Source organism: Vitis riparia, chromosome 3 (genome assembly GCF_004353265.1).
Source record: "Vitis riparia cultivar Riparia Gloire de Montpellier isolate 1030 chromosome 3, EGFV_Vit.rip_1.0, whole genome shotgun sequence".
NCBI lineage: Eukaryota > Viridiplantae > Streptophyta > Magnoliopsida > Vitales > Vitaceae > Vitis > Vitis riparia.
In genome coordinates, this window is record NC_048433.1 from 5,848,713 (window position 1) to 5,872,501 (window position 23,789).

At 33.1% G+C, this 23,789-nt stretch overlaps 2 protein-coding genes across 2 annotated transcripts; one reads left to right on the forward strand and one right to left on the reverse strand.

The window, feature by feature from the left end:
• The first annotated feature begins 7,898 nt into the window (after positions 1–7,898).
• On the forward strand, positions 7,899–17,577 carry LOC117911885 (protein TIC 21, chloroplastic). The gene is made up of 4 exons (XM_034826312.1): positions 7,899–8,328; positions 8,597–8,854; positions 16,073–16,276; positions 17,225–17,577. The coding sequence occupies exons 1-4, from the start codon at positions 8,023–8,025 to the stop codon at positions 17,336–17,338; spliced, it is 882 nt and encodes a 293-aa protein (XP_034682203.1). The 5' UTR covers positions 7,899–8,022; the 3' UTR covers positions 17,339–17,577.
• Positions 17,578–18,403: 826 nt separating this feature from the next.
• On the reverse strand, positions 18,404–23,563 carry LOC117911788 (reticulon-like protein B11). The gene is made up of 6 exons (XM_034826204.1): positions 23,298–23,563; positions 22,904–23,084; positions 22,337–22,478; positions 21,875–21,944; positions 21,606–21,782; positions 18,404–19,025 (listed from the first exon to the last, which is right to left on the reverse strand). The coding sequence occupies exons 1-5, from the start codon at positions 23,356–23,358 to the stop codon at positions 21,613–21,615; spliced, it is 624 nt and encodes a 207-aa protein (XP_034682095.1). The 5' UTR covers positions 23,359–23,563; the 3' UTR covers positions 18,404–19,025; positions 21,606–21,612.
• Between the last annotated feature and the right edge of the window lie 226 nt (positions 23,564–23,789).

A 23,789-nucleotide genomic window follows, 5' to 3' on the forward strand; every position in this document is an offset into this window, starting at 1 on the left:
TTAGCCAACTGTGAGTCTAGAGAACAGAAAAAAGAAGAGAAAAAGGAATAATTCATTTACTACAAGACGCCATGTGATTATTGTGAGTTGTGCCCCATCACAGTCCACAGTGAGAGACCCCAATTCCATTGTTTACTTCTGTTGCCTCTGTAATCTTGATTCTGGTAAAATAATAATAATAATAATAATAATAATGGTATTGAATCGGTAATATCACATTTGGAAAATTTTATTCTTTTTTGTTTTTTTTTAATTAAAAAGTAGAAAATCTTCAAGTACTAAAATGACAGTGTATTAAAGTTATTTTTTGTCATTCAAGTTGTTTTTCAATGTAATGTTAAAATAAAAGTTGTTTAGAAAATTGCAGAGAAAATACCCTAAAAGAAAATAATGAGGAAAAAACGAAGAAAAAAATTTTTTAAGTCAATAAATTATTTTTATTAATTTTTAAAGCTTATTTCACTTATTTTACTATGTTATATAAATTTTAATTGTATTTAGTTTTTTCTTTATTTATTTTTCATGATGAAACCAAATATGAGAAAATCGATTTTCTTAAATTTTTTTAATACTTTTCAAAACTAAACATAATTGAAAATTTTATCTTAGTATTAATTTTTTTAATCCATGAAATGATATAGTAAAAAGTACTACCAAATTTATCATAGAAAATAAGATTGCTATTAAATTGGCACATGAAGTGGTATTACTCTTTAAACCAACAATATTAAATGTAAATATTATATCTTAAGGACAATATTAAATGCATATGTATTTTGAGGGTAGCATAAATATATCATATTTATGATATGTTATGTTTGGTTGTAAAAGGAAAAAAAAATATTAAGGAAAATAATTTTTTATGATTTCATTAAAATAAATATGAAAGAAAATAAAATAGAAATAAAATTAATAAAAAAAATTAAATATTTTTTAACTATTTACTTTTATTTAAAATTATTAAAATAAGTGAAGTGGGTTTAAAATAATATATAAAAATAATTTATTAATTTTAAATCTATTTTTAATTTTCATTCACTATTTTTTCTTCCATTTTTTTTCTCTTTCTTGTGTTTTCCCTCAAAATTCACAAAAACAAAAATCGCCTAAAAAATTTTTATAGGATTTTCCTCCTATCAATAACTTAACTAGTTATGTTTGATTCTTATAAAACACTAAAGAAACAAAAAAACATATTAAAAAAAATGATTTTCTTATATTTGATTGTACTATAAAAAAATATCAAATAAAATAAAAGACAATTAAACAAGTTAAAAAATTATATATTTTAAAATTAGTTAATTTTATATCAATGAATTAAAATAAATAAAATTAGTTTGAATTAATAAATAAAAATATTTTATTGACTTGTAATCTATTTTTTTATTTTATTTCACTTTTTTTTCTTCTATTTTTTTCTTTGTATTTTATTTCCCTTGCTCAGATTTCCAAGAAACCAAACATAATTATCGCAATAGTTTATTAAAAAGATTAGTAAATTAAAACTTACAATCAATTAACCAAATATGAAAATATTATTTTTTTACTTTTAATATATCTCTAGAACCAAAATAGTTTATTACCCTAATCACAATGGGTACAAAGGACAAGCCATCCATTCTCATTGAACCATGGCCAAGTAATTATTAGGAAAAAATTGGGTGGGGCTTTAATTCTACTTTCAAATTTCAATCATGGATGCCCCAACAACTAACTAAACTTGCAGACCATTTCAAAAAGAATGTGGCATCCCAACCTAAGCCACTCCTCATTCTATGCCTTCATGCTTTCTCCCATAATTGTGGCAGCTATCTTTTTAGCTCTATTTAATGTTATCCCATCATTGTTATGGGCGCATCTTATATTAAAGTTATTGCATGGCATTATGGAATTTGGTCTGACTGCTCTATATTAATGATTCATCTACTCCATGTCAACGCATATATGAGATTAGGAGAAAGTCCAACCGTTCCTCTAAGATGGCTTTTATTATTTGAACCATGTCTTAACCATAGTCTCTAGTTAATTTTCTTATTTTATTCTATGATAAATTTATATTTACGATTTATCAAATTTGCAGATCTTTTATTCATCTCCTTTAACAATGACACGATAATTTGTAACTTCGGGTAATAACATCATTTAAATGGTATTTGGTGGTCAATTTGATCTGGTCAATGTTTAAACTAGGGTTGTAACTTAGGTGAGTTGGTCGGGTTGATAATTAGCCTAAGTCCAACTCGAATTAAAAAACAATCAACTTGAACTCAATCCAATCCAAATTGTAATTGAAGGTATTCAACTCAAACCCAACTCAACCTCATTTTACTAAACTTGAATTCAATTTAGATTGTTCAAATTGGATTCGAGTTGATAGAATTATACTTGAATTACATAATTCAAAATCTATTTGTAATATTTTTTTAAATTTTTTAATGTATTTATATTAAAATTCAAATAGTAAATAAGATAAAATTTAAGGTAGTAAAATAAATAAATATAAATTTATATATTTTCTAAAAAAATAAAAAATATATGATATAATATAATTTTTTTAAGAAAATAAAAAACAAAAAATAAATATTATTTTATATGATAATATGAATTATAAATATTATAAAAATATTAAATCAGAGTTTGAGTTAGGCTCTTTAGTTTGAATGCAACCCAAATTAAACTCCAATTAAAAAAACTCTAACTCAAACCCAATCCGAATATTGAAAATGATTGTCTAATGCCATACAAACGTCAAGTTAAGTTGGGTCAACCTACTCAAGTTGTACTCCAAATTTAAATGGCTTAACATCGGATTAAATTATAAAAATAATCATATAAAATTATTAGGGTCGTTGCGAGTTGAATGTATAAATAATCTATCAAAACTAGAACCCACATATTATTATTTATTTAATATTATATTATATGTTATTTTATTCAAACATAATAAAACACAAAAATATAAGAAAACTTTCTAATCTTTCTTACTTTTTAATTATATTGGGCTAATGAGTTTATTATTTTCATTAAATTATTAAAATATCTTTGATAATTGAAATTTTATGAGTCTTTATTTATATCAAATTAGTACATAATGATTTATATTTTAGAAATTCTAAAATAATTATTCCGTTTTGATAATCTACAACAAGCCTTGGCATCGAATCCGAATTGCCCATAGACTTGACGTGATTTAGATGAAACAAATTAAACATATCGACAAACCGATTTAGCCTGGATCAAGCTTCAAAGTGGCCATCCTACAAAAAGAGGTTTTCTGTGCTGCCCGTGAAAAACATATAAGAGGAACCATGGCCGTCGATTGAAGATCCTGTCAGAATCTAATCGAGCCAAAATTAAAATAAAGTGTAAAAGAAAGGAGCTGTTTGTGAGTGGGGAGTCCAGCTAGCTGCTGGCGAGAGTCCATACTTCGAGCAGCAGCTACACGTGGTTTGGCACCAGATTCCAAGTACAAATTTAACCCAAGGATATGTTGGAAGGGACGTCGGTAACAGAACTCACCCCCGTGACAGCAGTAGAAGACACTCAAAGTTGCAGTTCTTTTCAGGAGAATCGTGTTTTGGGGGTAGTTGGGGATGACAATTAGTCCAATTAGTCCAATTTCTCCTGTTACCCATACTTAAATTCAAAGCCTAAGGAAAGAGTAGGAGTTGAAATATCATTGACTATTAAAAAAGCTAAAGAAAGAGTAGGAGTTGAAAACTTGAAATATCATTGACTATTAAATAGAAAAGCTAATCCTTGGTGCATCTTTCTTGTTCTTTCTTTCACTCTTTCACATTCTTTCACCTGTTTATTATTGGAACTAAGTTGAATGATTTTCCAGTCATTTTTCTCTAACAGATTGAACGAGAAATAAATGGTTAAAATTTATAATTATAAAATATGTTTTTACTGTAAATAACTTTAAAATACCTCATCAAATATATTTTTTTTAAAAACTTACATAATATACAATAAACATTTTTTAAATACCTTGAAAACTTACTTAATATATAATAAATATTATTATTTATTTCAAGCTTACACTATTTCTCAAATGTATTAAACCCGTCATAAAATATTAGTATTTTTTGTTTGTTCTAACTTTTAAATTAGACATCATCAAATACTTTTTTTTTTCTCCAAATTTATAGAATATATAATAAATATTTTTTAAATACTTTAGCAAATCTTTTTTTGTTTCTTACTTACAAAATAATAAATATGTCGTACATTATTTGCCTTATATATTAAACAATTTTTAAATACCTCATAAAATATTATTATTATTTTTTAATATGCAAATTAAACATATAGTGTTTATTATTTATCATAAAATGGTGGATGACTTAGGGTTAATTTTTTTTCTCCAAACATCATTATTGGGAAAAACATTGAAATTTTCATGTGGGATTTAAATAAAGTGTATGACATGAGTGTATAATTCTTGGGTGATAAAGGAAATTTTCATTTAAAACGAGTAAATATACCATTCAACCATTTTATATAAGAAAATTTCAATCTCTACTATACTATATACTAATATAATCAACTTCTAAAATTAGGTCATACGAAAATATTTTAATTAAATATTTAAAATAAAAACTCTATATCCATCATTTTTCTGTTTTTTTTTTTTTGCTTATTTTTGATAAATTTTCAATTAATTCAAATAAGTTAAAAAAATCATTAGTAAATAAATTTGTAACATTTCATATAACTTATTACCAAAAGTCATGTTCAAAAAGTTATTAAAATAAGGAAGAAGATTAAAAGCAAATTCAAACTTTTTATTTTATAATAGTAAAAAATAATAATAAGCTTTAAAATACTTTTTAGCATAAAAGGAAAGAAAATAGTGAATATATTTATTTTAAATAGTATTTTAATAATTAAATTATTTACTTCTAATAGAGGATAATTTTTATTTATTTAAATTAATTTTTTTTTAGAAATTATTTCCCAACATAGTTTTTGAATCATTAATATAATTTTTAGTTTATTTATAATTTAAAAATAGAAAATATTTTTGATTTTTTAATTATTAATAAAAGAGTATAAAAAAACAATAAAAAATCCAAAAATAGTTAAATAAGGATGAATTTGTTGATGTTGACACGTGAAGAGTGCCGGAGTAGAGACAAAAATGAGTCTATATCAATTATCAAGCACAAGTGGGCAGCAAACACAATTCTCCCTTCTTTGTATGATGAAGTGTCGAAGTCATTTTTGGTCCTGGTTTCATCATCACTTCCTTTTCTGTTTATTTCTTTGTCCGCAGCATTTACAATGGTTTGTGTCGCCACCTTGTCCCAAGTGTTGTCTTGCACGGGAAACTCTAAACCAACCTCGGCCTGTGCTTGCTTAGCCTAACCTCAGATGAGTTAAAGCTGGGATCATGGAGGCCACGACTATAATAAATTTTATGGGAGTTGTGGGAGACCCCCCTAATACAAATCATTAGTGGATGATAAGTTATGTTTGGACTTTGGAGATGGTTGCAATGCTTTTCATTTGATTGATGCTCATGATGTGCAAATTAAGTACTCGGATAGGTAACCCTGGTAAGAGTATTTTGATGAGCTTAGAGTTCGTTTGATAACTATGATAGAAAGTATTTCTAACATTTTTAAATAACTCTTTTAATAAAAATTTTCGAATGTTAGAAATATTATAAACATTTCATATAATCATTATCAAATGAATTCATAATCTCATGGAGAGATACTTGTACACGTTAACTATCCACCAAGACAATTATTTGATAAGTAACTAGAGGATAATGAGCCCCATCTCAATTGGGGAAGAAGACAAAAAGAATACAAAAGAAAAATTAGGATTCTGATTGGGAAGTGTTTTCGAAAATGATTCTAAAAAAATATTTTTAAAGAACAAAATTTGAAAATTATTCTTTAATATTTTGTACAATAAAAATCTGTTTAAGAACATGAAATGCTTTAAACTTATTTCCTATGTTTTAACATGTTTTAAAAATAATTTTTATATATAATACTTTATTTTTTATCGTTCTCCATATTTATATCATTATTTTTTAAAATAATCATTAAAAAACAAGCGAAAATAGTGAAAAACAATTAAAAATATTATCTAAAAACATTCTATTTTTTTGTTCTTAAGAACAAAAACCCATTTCTAAGTTCTTGTTGCTAGACTTGTTTTTCTATTTTTTTTGGTTATAAAGAAAAAAATTATAGACTCAACATCCTATATACAACATAAAAAATAAGAATGATGTGTACTAATTATACATAGGGACAATTATGCCTTAAGGAGAAATAGAACTGAAATTTGGGCCAAGGCCCATAGAAGATGTAGATTTGGGCTCAAAGAGTAGAAGTCTCTCCATAATTGTTTTGAAGGACGTTTGAACAATTAATCAATCAAATATATCAAAAATACCCTTAAAAAAAATTCCAATTGGATAATAATTTACACGTTAGCACTGCTGAGATGGTATGAAACTCTAAAACAAATATAGCCTAAAATTCATAAAAGCATTAGATAGACAAGGTTGAAGAGTACCTGGTGAGAATCACACGGAGATTGCCGGAGATTGCCGTTCTTGGCTTCACAAAGGCACATGACACCAGCAACTCTATTGGGTTTGTGGCGGTCGAATTAATGGGGATGTCTTGAAGGGAAATGGGAATGTGAATGGAATGACGAGCCCCGTCGTCACGATTCATAATCAAAATAAGCGCTCTTTCTGGTATCACTTGCTTCCAAGTTCCAAGTCGTCGTGGTTCTGATTATGTGCGAGCCCTCTCTTTCAGATGCGATCACCTTTTTCTTCTTCTGAAATCATCCTAGAACCTACATTTCTCCCTATGGGTTTAAGGCTTCGAGCCTTCGACAGTGTTTGCCTGCCTATTTGAGAGATCCATATGCTATATCTGCAACCGGTCACCATTCCATATTTCCATATCATATCTTACGTGGCAATGTTTAAGGGTAATTTTGTCCCACCTTAGCAACGATTATGCAATTTACGTGGACTTTAGGCCCCCACTAGTAGGCAATTTTGTCTCACCTTAGCAACCATCATATTTCAATAAAATTTCTCATAGTTAGTTGTAATTTGAGAGTATTTTGATATATTTTTTTTAATTTTCACATCCTTCCCTTTTTATTATTTTCTTTTTTAATTTGTTGACTTTTTTTTTTCTTTTGACATTTTTCAGCTTCTTTTTTGTTTATATTTTCTTTTTTCTTTTTTTGAAACAATTATGTTTTTAACCTTATGGACCTAAAAATTAGGTTTTGGTTCATATAAATGACATAATTGATGAAAAAGATATAAAATATGAAAATATCAACATATCATTCAAAACTATTTTTTATTATAATGTTTGACAAATTTTTTGATTTTAAATTTTTTTAATAATTATTGTAAAAATTTATTATTCTTAGAAAACTATTTTTTAAAAAAATATATAAGTTAAAAAAAAATAAGTTTGATACATTTTTAGTTATTTTTTATATACATAATTTTTTTAAAAAAAATTTCCAAGATATTTGATTTTTAAATAATAATAATAATAATAATTTATTATTCTTTTTTTTTGGAAAATGGTGAATTTTTTTTTTCCATATCACTTAATTATATTGAATTTTATTGAGGTTTATAAAAAAAAATAAAATTTAAATTAATAATTTTTTTTTTCATAGTCAATAAATATAATTTTCGAAAAGATAAAAAAAAAATTATATCATTTTTCTCGATTTTCACATTTCCTCTGGATCTCAGGGATCTTGAGCTTAAAAGGTGAATTTATATAGACTAAAGCTTAATTTTTGGACCAATCAGTCCAAAACATAATTGTCTTTTTTTTTTTTGTTAGTCTTTTTAAAGATTTTCCTTCTTTTGTTTTGGGGGTTATATTCCAGAGGGGAGAGTGAAATTCCTGGAATCCAAACAGGCCCTCGTTGCCAGTACCAGACGAGTTATCACGCAAGCAGACTTCGGAGATACTTTCAACTAGATTCCTACTCACTCCGACTATGCAGACACTACTATTGCCGGCAGCTCTTTCCGGCAACCCCACGGCGGCGCTACCACTTCCCAGGGCGGCACCCTCTCCTTTAAACATCCACCGCCGTCTCCCGCGTTCATCACTCTCCTTCAACCACTCCACAGCCAATCCCCCTTTTTCTCCTCCAAATTCTCTCTCCTCACTTTCTCTTTCTTCCCTCAAGCCCTCTCTTTCTTCTTACGATGCTCTCGGTCATAGAGGAACCAGGCTTGCCTCCTCAATTTCCCCCACTTTCCCTTCTTCCGACGAGTCCGAGAAAGCTAAACTCGCTCAGGTGCAGCATCTTTCTTCCTGCATTGTTTGATTGCCGAGAAAAATGAGGGAAAATTAAAATAAACTCCGATTTTGAATATCTTGTATGCTGGACCTAATTCAAATTTTAGCCAAAACAGAACTGAAATACGATATTTTTGAATTTTTTATTTTCCTCAGTACGTTCTAAGCAACAAACTGAGGGTTAGGTTTGGAGCTTGTTTTGAATTCGTGGGCATTGTTTGTGTAATGTGTATTTTAAGTGAAACTTATAGTTTAGAATGGTGTAGGTAGCAAAGAGATTGGAGAATACTTCGAGGTATTTCAGGAGGTTGGGCAACTTAGGGTTTTGGGGACAGTTGGTGTGTACTGTTGTTGCGGCTGTGATTCTCTCGTTTTCCGTTGTCATCACTGGGAAGATATCTTCGCCTGCAACTTTTTATTCTACTACTGGTGGAATTGTGGCCGCTTTCATTTCGGTGTTCTGGTCATTTGGGTATATTCGGCTCTCGGATAGGCTTCGGAAAACTGCAAGTGAGCCATCTAAGGTATGTAATCCTAAACAATTCTGGTGTTCTCTTGAGTTGGATTTTAGAATTCAAATGTATTATGCCTTTGTTTCCATTGTCTACTGTGAATTTAGGTGTGAAGAGAATGCTAGATAATGTAAATATGTCGCATATCAGTTTAATTGATAATTTTCTTGGAATTTTTGGGGTTAGTATCTCTAAGGAGAAAGCATTGGTTGGATCTTTTTCTTTTGTGAGTCTTAAATCAAATTATTTTCAACAGATTGGAGCTTCACTTTATTCAATGTGAAATAAATGGTGGCAGAAAGCTATTAACATAACAGTCTTTACTCTATGTTTGGTTGCTGCAAAGGATCATTGAAAAAAATGAGAATCCAAATTTCAACACCCCCTCCTTTTTTGTTGGTTTCACATACACTTTGAGTTTCAGATACTCAACCTGACATGGAAATGTGATGTTAACTTAACAATCATAAGCAGTGGCATTGTTTTAAAGTCTGAAATGAAGTAGATTTTGTGCCCGATCATATGGACAGCTACTAAGCCTAGATTAGATGCTTATGGCCGATAAGCAACTACAATTTTGAGGTTGAAAAATTATACAAATTAGTGACTTCTATAAGAAGTTTGGCTTGAAACTTGATGTTATGAGTTTTCTCAAGTTCCATTTTAATTTATTATGCAATTGATGTTTGAGCTAATTGTGAATTTTCCCTTACCTTTTATTTAGATAATGTCATGTTACTATTATTTAGGAATAGGATTTAAAACCATGAAACAAAAGGAAAAGAATGGCAATGAAATGTACACACCCATACTTCTGCATGTTGTCATGCCCTAAAAAAACGAGCCTTCACTAATATTTTAGTTGGGTGGCAAATTCTAGACACAACGACTACGAGTTAAGAAAAGTGCAGGCATATCTGCTCAAGTCCATCAAACTGAAGTTTCTATAGACTGTCATAAGAGTGTGGGTTTTTTGAGAGTTGGGTGGAAAGCTGGATTTTATGTTGAGCAGGACTATCTTAAATATTCCAAAGGATTATTATACATAATGCAGTTGTAAGAAGGTAATAAAGAGTCTCTAGAAACCTGAGGTTCCAAAGAGTTCCATGTTGGCTATCAATAGGGAAAGACCACATTTGATCAAGGCATCAGAAGTTGTAAAGCTCTTAACCCTTGCAAGATCCTTTGTGCTATATGAACTCTTTTCACAGTCTTAACTCTCTAGTGTTTGACTAGCCTACTTTCTCTTTTATCCTATTAGTTTCTGTTGGCCAGAAAAGTCCTTGATTTTAGGACACAGAATACACACAGAGAATCTCACAACCATATAGGTGTGTGTATGATATATAAAGAATGTTGGATGAGGAAATTATGGAAACGGGTAATCAGAATCATGTATTGCCATTAATATTTGGCAATAGTGTCTAAACCAAATCAGAGTCGTATATTACCATTCATATATTTGGCAATAGTGTGTGATCAACATGGAAACCTGGTGGTGGTAAGAGCCTATAAATAGAGGCCTCCTCTCCTCATTCTATTCATCCCAGAGTTGAGAGAAAAAGAGTGATACAACTCTTTGAGTGAAGAAGTAAGGTTCTCTTGAGAGTTAGAGAATTATTATTCTCCTAGTGTAATTGGGTTTTGGGTTTGTGAGGAGTGAGTGTTTATAAACACTTGTGGTTATTTTTCTCCCCGTAGTGAAGATTTGCAGCAGCTCTGTGAATGTAGCCTATTTTAAGAAGACCACATAAATTTCATGTGTTGATTTTGTCTACTCTATTTCGTTATTATTTCCACGTTTTTATTTGCTTCATTAATCTAGCCTTTTGGGAGGTTTATTTCTCAACAATTGGCATTAGAGCGTGGTTCTATAGTATTCTAGGAGCTTGGAGGTAGTCTAAGGAAATTGAAATTTAAGAGGAATAATTGTGACCCCTCCAGTCTTTCCGGGGAACTTTTAGTTCTGTCTAAGGAGGCTAGGTTTTAAGCTGGACCGTTGTGATCCTTCCAATCTTTCCTGGAAACTTTCTTAGTGGTTTAAAGCTCTGGGTGGAAGTTCCTCTGCAATTTTTTGTTTGAAAAAGAAATCAGAAGTTTGTAATGTTTTCAAAAAATGGAAAACCATGGCAGAGAACGAGACGGGCTTGAAAGTGAAGCGGTTGAAGTCCGACAACGGAGGAGAGTATAGAGATGAGAAGCTTAAAGAGTTTTGTGTAGCCAATGGAATTAAATTGGAAAAAACTGTTCCAAAGACACCTCAACAGAATGGTGTAGTAGAGCGTATGAGCAGAATTCTAAAAGAACGTGCCACAAGCAGGAGAATACTCGCAAGCTTACCCAGGATGTTTTGGGCTGAAGCCGTCAACACAGTGGCCTAGCTTATCAACCGTGGGCACTAAGTGCCTCTTGGAGAAAAGTTACTTGAAGAAGTATGAAGCGGAAAAGAGGCGAACTTTTCACATTTGAGAGTATTTGGTTGTATTTCTTATGTTCATATTGACTCATTTGAAAGGAGCAACCTCGACGCAAAGTCCAAGAAATGTGCTTTTGTTGGATATGGCACTGATGAATTTGGCTACTGATTTTGGGATTTTGAAAATAAAAAAATCATCAGAAGCAGGGATGTCATCTTCAATGAGAAAGCAATACACAAGGATAAGTCATTTGCAAAATCTACCAACACAAAAGTTGAAACTTAAAAGAGGGAGTGCATTGAATTTGAGGAAAACTCTAAGAAGGAAATGCAATTTGGGGATCGGCAAAATCCTGGAAATGAAGTCTCTTAAGAAGAACCATGCAGTCTTTTAACAAAAGTGAGACGCTCTTTGAGAACTCCTAAACCGGTACAACACTATTCACCTTCTTTGCATTATTTATTGTTGACTGACAATGGAAAACCGGAGTGTTATGATGAAGCAATTCAGGTTGAAGATTTGGTCAAGTGAGAGTTTGCCATGAAAGATGAGATGGACTCACTAATGTCAAATCAAACATGGGATTTGACTGAGCTATCAAAAGGGAAGAAAGCTTTACATAACAAATGGGTTTTCAGGATCAAAGAAGAGCATGATGGAAGCAAGCATTACAAAGCTAGGTTGGTAGTCAAAGGATTGTAACAGAAAGCAGGCATCAACTACATTGAGATTTTCTCTCCAGTAGTGAAGCTGACAACAATCAGGTTGATGCTGAAGATGGTAGTTGCAAAAAATTTACATCTTGAGTAGTTAGATGTAAAGACAATCTTCCTTCATGGAGATTTGGAAGAAGAGATTTATTTGAATCAACCAAAAGGCTTCATGGTAGTAGGCAAAGAAAGCCTCGTGTGCAAGTTGAAGAAGAGTTTGTACGGTCTGAAACAGGCTCTGAGACAGTGGTACAAGAGGTTCGATGGCTTCATGAGTAGCAGCGGTTTTACAAAATGTCAAGCAAATCATTGTTGTTATATCAAAAAGCTTGACAATAGCTTTATTATTTTACTTTTGTATCTAGATGATATGCTCATTGCAGGTTCTGATATACAGGAGATAAATAACTTAAAGTGGGAATTATTGTAGCAATTTTCAATGAAAGATCTAGGCGCTGCAAAGTAGATTCTTTGAATGAGGATAAGCAGGGAAAGAGCAATGGGGACTTTGATGTTGTCACAAGCAGAGTACATCAACAAAGTACTCTCCAGGTTCATGCAGAATGCTAAATCAATGAGCATGCCTTTAGGTGCCCATGTCAAACTTTGCAAAGAGCAATCACCAAAGACTAAGAAAGAACGTGATCACATCAAGAAGGTTCCTTATGCCTTTGCCATTGGAAGTTTGATGTATGTCATGGTTTGTATGAAACCAGATATTGTGCAAGCAGTGGAAGTGGTGAGCAGGTACATGAACAACCTTGGCAAAATGCACTGGGAAGTAGTTAAATGGATCCTTAGATATCTGCGAGTACTAAAATAATGGCACTTTGTTTTAGAAGTGGAGAAATGAAACTGGAAGGCTTTGTTGATGCTGACCTAGCTGGAGATGTCAACAATAGAAAGAGCACTATAGGATATGTGTATACTCTTGGAGGAACTGCAATGAGTTGGGTTTCTTAATTGCAGAAAGTTGTAGCTCTCTCCACTACTGAGGAGGAATACATTGTTGTTACAGAAGCCAGTAAGGAGATGATTTAGCTTCAAGGTTTCTTAGAAGAGTTGGGAAAGAAACAAGAGAACAATGTCCTTTGTTCTGATAGTTAGAGTGCAATTCACTTGGCGAAGCATCCATCTTTCCATGCTAGAATGAAGCATATTTAAATAAAGTATCATTTCATTCGATCTCTTTTGGAGGACAAAGCTCTTAGACTTGAGAAGATTCATGGAAATGAAAACCCAGCAGATATGTTAACAAAGACGGTGACAGTTGACAAATTGAAATTATGTTCAACTTCAGTTGGCCTGCAAATGTAGAAGAAAAGAGATGAGTTGTTGCATTGATCTTGTGTGAAAAATTCTTCAAGTGGGAGATTGTTGGCTAGAAAAGTCCTTAATTTTAGGACACAAAATACACAAAGAATCTCACAACCATATATGTGTGTGTGAGATATATATAAAGAATGTTGGATGAGGAAATTATGGGCACAGGTAAATCAGAATCGTGTATTGTCATTTATATTTGACAATAGCATCTAAACCAAATCAGAATCGTATATTGTCATTCATATATTTGGCAACAACGTGTGATCTACATAGAAACCAGGTGGTGGTAGGAGCATATAAATAGAGGCCTCCTCTCCTCATTTTATTGATCCCAAAGTTAAGAGAAAAAGAGTGGTACAACTCTTTTTAGTGAAAAAGTGAGGTTCTCTTGAGAGTTAGAGAATTATTATTCTCTTGGGTGTAATTGGGTTTTGGGTTTGTGAGGAGTAAGTGCTTGTAAACACTTGTGGTTATTTTTCTCCTTATAGGGCAGATTTGCAGCAACTCCATGGACATAGCTTGTTTTGGGTGAACCATGTAAATTTCGTGTGTTGATTTTGTTTGCTCTATTTCGTTATTATTTCCATGTTTTTATTTGTTTCATTAATCTGGTCTTTTGGGAGGTTTATTTCTAACAGTTTCCTTTAATAATGTCAATCTTTAGAGCCAAGTCATCTACAACCATTTCACCTAGCTGTGGACTTTCCTTAGAAAAAATAACATGAGGAACTCTCATATTGAACAATACAAAATCTAAAACCCAAATTGCAATCTCTCGCGTTCTTACTTTTTCTCACCTCCCAAGTGAATTCTTAGTACTTAAAAGAAACACAAATAGATAGATATACAAAAATACAAGATCAAGATGCCAACCTTTTTTTTTTGCATTAAAATATAAAGCAACACCTATCAATTTTGTCTTTGATTTCTCATGTATACTATCTCTGCTTGCTTTAAATCCCTTTTCCATGCTCATGGATTTCCTTCCTCTCTGCATGGGAATTGATTTCATTTATTAACTTTAGTCCTTCTCAAACTATTTTATTCTCTATTTTGTTTCTCTGTCTCGGATCTTCATTACCAACATTTTTCCAAGCTTCCTTCACTTAACTTGGTTTGGGCCAAGCTCTAAAGGTGCTTGGGAATCTCTTAAGTCTGAGAAATGCATTACATATGCACTTGAGAAAACTCCACATTAACATGTTTACAAGAAGATTTGTGTGATATATTTGTAAAGCGTAGAAATTAATGAAGCTGCCTTCTCTATTCATGGATTAGAAATTCCGTGGAAGTGTAATTTTTGTTTTATCTTTCTCCTCAAGCACTTTTATGATGAATTTTGATGCTAGAATCAATTGACACATTTTCCCCCTCATTAACTTGAATTTATATCATGTAAATTTATGATAATAGAAAAGTAAATCAGAGAAGCTGAAACTTTGGAGTTGGGATGTCATTTTGAATGGGAGGTTCATCACTTCCTATGGCAATGGGTTGCCATCAATAATTTTAGGAGTTGAAGCTGAAAACATGGAACTGAATTTGCTTGGTACTTTTTTCTTACCATATGCTGTCCTTTAAAAAATAAAAAAAGTGCATCACCTCAATAACTTGAGAAGGATATATCCCTTTGTCGTTTCCTATCAAAAAATAAATAAATAACTGGAGAAGGGATTTTTCATTCATGTAGGAGTTTCAGAAGCTTGTAACCTAATTTGACCCTCATTTTGTCAAGCTTGGTATTGATGGGGCAACTAAACATTGATGAGGTTGGTTTGCCCATGGGAAAAAGAGACAGAGAGTTCACGTTCTTTTGTGACAGACAGGGTGTGCTCACATATTCAAAAAAGTGAGGGGTACATGGAACTATGTAATTCTACAGCTAATGTCAACTTAATACAACTGTAAATAGATCTCTCTTGAAAATGATTAGTGATGAGGCATATTTCTGAGTCAAGAAGGGCTTTCTAAAACATAGTTTTGTATTGGTCATCTGTCCTTGGGTTAGTTGTTATGGTCCTGCTGCTTGAATGGCATGAGGCAGTCTCTCTACACCTTACTATGAAAATGCAGAATCATGCCTTATTTTCATTCTCTACAGTTATTTTGATCCCTCCCCTTACAAATAAAATTAGCATATGTCTCATGACAGCATTTAGAATTTAGATTGTATGTTGGTCAGTAGTGAATGGCATTGATCTCCATGTGGAGCTTCTGGAGAGTCAACATGGCACCAGCAACAAACCCTCTCTGTATGTCTCAAACTGATACTTGGTTGGCTTCTTATGGGGCCACCCAGTTGACATTTTGGATTCATGTGATCTCTCATACCCCTGTTGTATGAATTCCTATAGTGGACTCAAAGGCAAATAAAACAACAATTAGAGCTCTATCAGAAACTTGTACCTCTGCATTCCTATAATCTCTGATTTGTTTTACACCTAATTTTGATGCATGAAATGCATGGAAATGTGCTCCTACGCCTGAAAAATGATCTTGGCCATGGTATATAGCAAGCCCATCTGGTGCCAACTAGCCTCCTAGGGGTTTGGCATTAATTTATAGAGCATGGCATCAAGTAGACAACCTGCAGTGTGGTAATCTCAATATTGATAGACCATACTTTGATCCTTAAAGTCATGACAAATTGTTGGGATAAGAGTGGTGATGCTGGTTCTGGTTCTGTTTTTTCAAGTCAATAGAAACTATGTCCTTAAGTATTTTGTTGGATAAGACCTTTAAAGGTACAATGTTCTATTGTTTGCTTTTGTTTTCAGGCTCCTCCTCGGGCTGATGTCGTGAAAAGTTTGAAAAATGGTATAGTACTGAACTTATTGGGAATGGGTGCTGCAATTCTTGGCATGCAAGCTACTGTTGGATTGTTGGTTGCAAAGGCTCTTACTACATCAGCAAATCCTTATTACCAGGGTATCTCTCCCGGGTCCAGTCCTGTTCTTGCATTGGATGTATTCTTGGTGCAGGTAGGTACTATATCAAATTCCAGCTTTCATTTTGAAGATCAGTAAAATTTTAGATGCAAACTCATGGAAATAATCCTAAATAGGCAAATCCAAATTTCTGTTGATCGTGATGAAGAAATTGACGTAACTCTAATCAGTTCCAAATCTTTTGCACTTTTAACCCCAAGAAGGAACAACCAAAAGAAGCTCTATTCCTAATTTTTTGACTTTTTGAGTAGTTTAGGTTCAATAATCCATATACTGGATAAATTACCTTCTACTGCTTCTGATTTCCTGATTTATTTTCTGTGTACTTGTCAGTTACATTGCTTCTGAAGGTTGTTGCTGTCTTTGTGGCCTTGTGCTATGACCATTTTCCGCTTGTTTTGGGGAAAAAAAATTAGGAATTTAATTGAAGGCAACAAATGTTCCATCTAGCATTATCTGGAATATGAATCATTCAAAATAAAATTAGGGCTTCCTCTTTTCAAACATCATATGGCATTATAACTGACATAATCAAATAAGGATCGCAAATCCAGAGCTAATCCAGAATAACTGTTTATGGAGGGTAAAAAATGTCAAAATAAAGGGAAAGAAACCCAAATAAAAAAATCCAGATTCAAACTTCATAATTTCTTCCAAAGTTCCTCAAATCCAGTAGTCCATTTATCCTTTCTGTCCAGAGTATCTTGTCTAAGAGTAGTTAAGTTCCCTGGTGTGCATTTTCCCAGCAAGCCCCCGAGTTCTGTATCAGGTCAGAGAAAATATTTAGCAACATTGGTTTGACAAAAGCAGCCGTGGTCTTCTTATTTCCTTGGCCAAGGCATGGAAAGTGCTCTGATTAGGCAAATTTACTTCCTGAATTCTGTATTGAACTGCTATCATGCTTTACTAAAGGATAAACTTTAAAAGCCATGATTCCAAGTAGGAGGCAACTGATCTTGATGGGTTGTTGTTTGATTGCAGGCTTCGGCAAACACTATCCTTTCTCATTTCTTGGGGCTTGTTTTCTCATTGGAGCTGTTGCGTTCAGTTACACTACCGCCTTCAGAAACGATTCCAGTTCCCAAGGCTGCTTAAGCCCAGCCTGTTTGGGTTTCAACAAAAATGTATTACAACATTCGTGTAACCATGTTTTTGGAGCCATAAAATTGATGATGAGAGTAATCTTTCGTTTCTGCCGGAGTTTGTTGTAACCGTGAAGTTGTGTATTCATATTCCGAGTTTTTGCAACCTTGCACTTACCTTCACAATTTGGTATAATTATGGGCAGTAGAGTACTGGAAATAGGGCAAATTTCATTTCTCATTTCAAACACAGATTGAAGTCTGTTTCTTCCGCCAGTTTCTAACTGAATACAGTTAAGCATGAATATATATATACATGTTAAGAGTGATGAAAAACATTTGTAATCGAGTATTACGAATGCTACTAGTAGATTTTTATTCATTAAAATAAGTTGATTCCTTAAATATTTAGGAGAATGTGTGTTGAACTTATATAATGTTTATTAGTATGATCAATCCAATCATATATTTACCCAATCCAAAAGAAAATAGGCTTGGATTGAACTAAACTTGGGTTAACCCAAACCATCTAAATTACAACCCTATCACTAAGAATCTTTTTGGAACTTCCGAACGCGAGAAAACTAATAGCGAAAAAAGTTAAATCCATTTTCGGTATTTTTGATTTTTAAAAGATACTAAAAAAAAGCAGCTAAACAAATAATTTTTTTTTTCATTTTTGAATACTGAAAATAAGAAATTTAAAAAACAAAAAACACTAAAAGATTTTTCTTAGATAAATGCGCAAAATGTTTTGGAAAAAAGGCGAAGGTTTTAACAATATTTTCTCTCTTCATTTACTTTCCCTCCAAAACTTTTCGAGTGTAGACATAATCCCAGTGTCCTTTGGAGTAAACAATTCAGATATTAAGGATAATACTTTCACTTCACAGTTCATTATTTCAGGAAATTCAAATGGCAAGCCAACCACGTTTCAAACCCTTTTTGCAACCACACAACCCAAATGGACTAAATGGCACTCCACCCACCCACTTTTTCTTAACAACCTGATTGCCAAAATGGAGGGAAAGTGATTTCGCCATTACCCAGAATCTGATTCTTGGTTAATTAGGTTGGCTGTTCACAATGAGGCGTATCTTTCTTATCTTATAAACCCAAATTTCCACGACAATTAAAAGTATACAAGGCAAAACAATCACACAAGGAATTTAGACACCAATACCACCAAAGGCTTGCACGCAAGCTCAAGTCTACAGGTAGTTTGTAGAAAATTTTCTCAGAAGCAGCTCTTTTTAGTATCGGGGCACCAGCCATCTTGTTGTACGGACATAAAAGCATAAATCTTCAAACCAATTAAAACATAAAAATCCTTTCCAACTGATAAAAGGAAATAGATTTTAGACAACTCCAGCAGCACGTCAGGGAATCAAACTTCGTTTTCCAATTACCAAGTTGCTACTTGAGGAGAATTTCTTCAACCAGTGAAAGGTTTAACATGGGTCAATGTCCCAGACCAAAGTTGATCAACAGTAGGTGTTCCGTAAAGACTACGAAAAAATTGAAGATAATCCCAAAAAGGTCAAAGTTGATGGTGGCTGCTCCTGATGGTTTGTCATACTAACCGGTGGTTGAAATAGACACTGACAGCCTCCAGCAAAAAAAGGAACCTCAAGATACTTCATACTTTGAAAACCCTGTCTCTAAGCCCTACTCAAATTTTGCTGTGCCACTTGGGACCCCTGTATCAAATGAATGTGCTTCAGAAGGAAAACAACAGATTAAGCAAAACCACAGTGAGCGAAATTACAAGTACAACACAATTTGGAACACAAGAGATGAAACTTCACACATGGCTTTAATTAGAGCGTGGTATTCATGCATCACTCTTAACCAATATCAGTGGCCAACAATGCAACTAAATATAGGTGACACTCAGAATTAGTATGTTGTTATACACAAAATAACGCATGAACTTTCATTTAAAGAATTGAGTGTCATAAGCAAAAATACAGCTTAGTATTATATAAAATCATCAAGTAGTTTCTCACATGCACTATTATGTTTTCCTTTATGTGCTGGTTTGCCTTAAATCCCAACGGGAATTTTTGTGGGTGGAGATTGACGTTCACACACAAGTTCCGTCTAGCTAAAAGGTCCCTGTCTATAACACCAAAAAAGGTGGGTTGAAGCTATCAAAAAAGGTTAGAATGTTTTCAAGGCATGACAAGTTTATTAATGGGTTTGTCATAGGGATAAATTCTTACTTGATTTTTGGTGTGGGGAGGTTAAGTCTTGATGATCACTCTCTTGCCCCTTTTGTCTTGGCCAATCATTAGGAATAGGCTGATAGTTGACTTTTGGTGTTTGGAGAGTAGGCTAGTTCATTGGAATATGAGATTCCTTAGGATCATCCATCCGCCTTTGAATATTGAATGTAGGATTTTTATGGCTTTGCATTTTATCAACAGATAACAATAATGGACAAAACATGTTTTAGTGGGCAGTTCCTTGAGAGGGTTCACAATGTTGTGAACTATTTTTCTTGGCACCCTCCCGCAGGTCTAATCTTGTTTTCCAACATTAGTTGTCTCTGGCTGGGATAGAATGTTGAATCTACATGTATGGTTGAGCGATTAAGGGGTGAGCTCATGGCAAACCGTAAACTTGGGCAAACTGGGCTTGACTCCCACAGATGTTAAAATATCTCAATTTACCTGATTCACAAGGGTTGTGGCTGCTGTGTGTGTCCGGGGTTTATTTTAAGTCCCTTGTGCCTAAAGAGGAGTTGGGGTTTTCCCTTATTATAAAAAAGGGTAGTACTAGGATTGAAGTTGAAAGATGCTTTCCTTAAGTTCGGAAAAAGTGCACACCTAATTCAAGAGAGACTAGTGGTTAATCTAATTTTGTTGTACTCGTCTAACCTAGTGAAAGCTATGACCTGAGAAAAGCATGCGTACTCCCCCGAAAATCACCCCTTGGGGGAGGAAGTTTGACACTTTTTGATTCTATTGATTGTGGGAGGATGATTTCAGGCTTGTAGCCTGTCACTTGTTACCTTACAGCTCTTCTTTTCTTTTTAGCAGTGCTAGAGTGATCCTTGTGCACATTCTGTCACTAAGATTCACCTCCTTAATTGCATTTTGAAGTATTATCTATTTCCCTATAAAGACAAAGGAAATAAAGAGTTTGAACTTTTCAAGATTGAAAACATAGTGCTTACGAAAGAAAAGAGTACCAATGATTACTCCTTTTTAATGCTGAAAAAAATCCTCCACATGTTCATGAATTTGAGGCAATATCTGAAAAGTGCCGCAACTTAGGTTGCAAGCCCATATTACTGAGCTCAGAAGAACAGCCTTCAGTTTTTTCACTTTTCTTTTCCCTTCTTTCATGATTGTCATATACATTCTAGATAATGTCACATGTGATTTTTTCATATAGGTCAAACTAAATGAAGAAATCTACATTCAGCAATCCTCTATGTTAATTAATTAATTAATATCAAAATTGTTAGGGAGAAGTTACATAGGAATATTAACCTAGCAAACTCTTGAAAACAACAGCATCAAGATTAACCATATCCTATCTTTGAATTATCAACTTTAACATGAAATCTATGGGGCAAGCATCTATTTGGAAAGATGTTAGAATCAAGTTTCTGCAATGGTATAAACTTCGTTATAAACAAGCAATCATCTTCCAAAATTCCATGCATTAAATATAATAATTTTCAACATGGGAAATTCCATCTCAAATGGTCCAAACATGTTAAGATTCACATTATTTCTATGACTCGATGACAAATATATCCATGAGTTTCTAGAACTATTTAGTATTATACACAAAACCCATAAATCCTTAAATCCTTATGTGACAAGAAATTATGACAATAACCATTATTACTTCCTCTAATTTACTGCTATCGCATATGGAGGCGGATTGAAAATCGAATAAAAGGGAGTAACAAAAATCATGCATGAATCCCTTTGGAGAACTACCCATACTCAATGATTCCACTTTAACAAAGTACCCAAAAACTCAACAATGTGAAAATTAGATTTGGACAAACAATGTTTCTACACTGCCCCTTTCTGAGGACAACTATGCGCATTCTTAGAGTCTGAATATTTTAATACATCTGAACTTAATATTATTTTAATAAATACATCATCCTGCAAAAATAGCCATTTATTAGAACCATAATAGATGAATCAGCAAATGATTTGTTTCAATATTATACAATGCATTGTGTTTGTATTCATTTGTGTGTGTGTGTGTGTGTGTGTGTGTGAGAGAGAGAGAGAGAGAGAGAGGAGTACCCTTGGTCTACTGAGTTTTCTTCCCCATGTTGATGGGCATTGGGATCTTTCTTAGGATGTTATCATCAATTTTCTTATACTGTGTTTGAACAACTCTATGTGTTACCCTCAGCTTGTCATCAATGTGGTCCTGATACTTATCATATAACACAGGAACTGAAAGGCTGAGAACAACCCCTGCCGCAAATCAAAAACCATAACAGACTAAGCATATGATCTTCTAAAAGAAAGTTTACACTCATACAGAACATAGGCAGCAAAACACTCACCAATATAGACAAGAGTCAGGAAGTTGAAGAGACTGCCAATATATGAAACAACCCACAAGCCAAAGGCAACCTGAAGAACCAACCCCCCATTTTGTTAAGACAATCAAACACTTATAATCAATTAAGCTCCATTTAGTTTCTGAGAACAGGTAGGAAAAGAAAACAAATTAAAATTCAATCCTGTGAATTTTTTGTTTTTCCAATTTCAAATCCAGGAAATAAAGAAACTCCACCAAACAGAGTGTGATACAACTATTTGGATGACCACCTCATTTAAGGTTTTTTTTCTTTTCTTTTCCATTTTTTTTTCTTCGTTTTGAAAAATAAGTCCTACAAGAAACATAAGATCTTAAATCTTATTTTCTCTCTTTTCCCCGGTTACCTCAGCAACCACAGAAAGGCAAAGCATGATTATATCCAATCCCTTAAAAGATTTAGAGAAAGGTCAACTCCTGAACAGACCTGGAGGAAGAGTTTCACATTTCTACCAACTGCAATGTCCCGTGCAACTGATAACGCATAATTGATCCATACTCGAATGACATCCGCAGCTTTCACAACAGATTCTTCTGAGATTTCCATATCAGGGAGGGGAGGCAGAGGTCTGAATCATTTTCAAAAACCCCATCCAGCAAAACTTAATTTCCTCAATATATTTCAAGATAAAATGTTTGCAGATGAAAATTTTCTATCATAGAATGAACTTCACATGCATGTATAGTCCAAATGAAACTCAAAAGAGACACCACAAAGTGTACCTCCGTTTCAGAGTGAAGTACTAACTAGGGGTTTAAAGGTTTATTTCCTGAGAATAATCAAATAAATTTCACGGTCCAAAGCTAACTATCAAGTGTCAAGACATGACAAATTTAATTCACAGTAGAGTATCCATCAACCTAATTATACCTTCAAAGGAGAGTTTCCAGAAGTTCTTTCAAATAAATATTTTTGGTATGATCAAACATAGGAAAATTTTCAGAAAAAATAATAATAATCAAAAGTAGAGGCAATTAAAGAGAGTTGTAATACCTATTAAGAATAGATGCAGATTTGGCCCACAGGAAGAGGATCACAACCAAAAGCAACACCACATTTGCTACGAAAGACAATAGGTTATAGCCGGCTCGTTCGAAGAGAAACCACAAGCTACTTGCAGAGACTAGACAAACCGCCGCTCCACACCACCGTCTCCACAACAGGAAATCAGCAACTGCAAGATTAACAGCCATCACAAAATTATAACAAAAAAAAATCAAGAAAGAACTCGAATAAAAATATCGTAGAATCCAATGCTATAGAGCATGATTCCATGGTGAGAGGGAAAGTTGGAGAAAATTTAGCAAACGACAGTACAATAAGGAAAAAGGATCCATTCGCATAGGATTGCAAGGGGGGAAAATACATCAAGAGACAGAGAGAGGACCTGAACCACCGCCAAGAGCTTGATGAACGGAGATACGAGAAGGATGATCAGATTCGCCCATGGCGATTATTAGGGTTTCCGGCAAACGGAATTGAATATATAGAGAAGACAAAAGAGAGAATCTAAAGTCGTAACGGAGAGATTTGAAAAGACGGAAACTGGCAAACCACCAAAAAAAAATATAAAAATAATAATGCCAAGTGCGAGTGCCAACCCCAAAAAATGCTCAATCCCACGACTTCTCTAACACTCCATCATTTCGGTTTTCTTGAAGCGTAAATTTGTTACGTTCTCACTCGTGGATTTGTCATTTTTCCTCGCAACAAAATTTGAGAAATGCTTAATGAGACATGAACATTTATTTTTAAATATAAAATCACCATACTTATTTACTTTTTTTTTTCATCCAATTTTATCACATGGATAAAATGGTAAATGATATTTTGAAGAAAAAAAAAGTGAAAAATATATAATTTATATTTGATACTTGGA

Bases quoted from the DNA above. Each gene is read 5' to 3' on its own strand.
- LOC117911885 (XM_034826312.1), top strand. From the start codon at position 8,023: ATGCAGACACTACTATTGCCGGCAGCTCTTTCCGGCAACCCCACGGCG. The intron at 8,329-8,596 runs GTGCAGCATCTT...AGAATGGTGTAG, and splicing joins AGAAAGCTAAACTCGCTCAG to GTAGCAAAGAGATTGGAGAA. The intron at 16,277-17,224 runs GTAGGTACTATA...GTTTGATTGCAG, and splicing joins TGGATGTATTCTTGGTGCAG to GCTTCGGCAAACACTATCCT.
- LOC117911788 (XM_034826204.1), bottom strand. From the start codon at position 23,358: ATGGGCGAATCTGATCATCCTTCTCGTATCTCCGTTCATCAAGCTCTT. The intron at 22,479-22,903 runs GTATTACAACTC...AAAATGATTCAG, and splicing joins TCTGCATCTATTCTTAATAG to ACCTCTGCCTCCCCTCCCTG. The intron at 21,945-22,336 runs GTCTGTTCAGGA...TTGGTTCTTCAG, and splicing joins ATGTGAAACTCTTCCTCCAG to GTTGCCTTTGGCTTGTGGGT.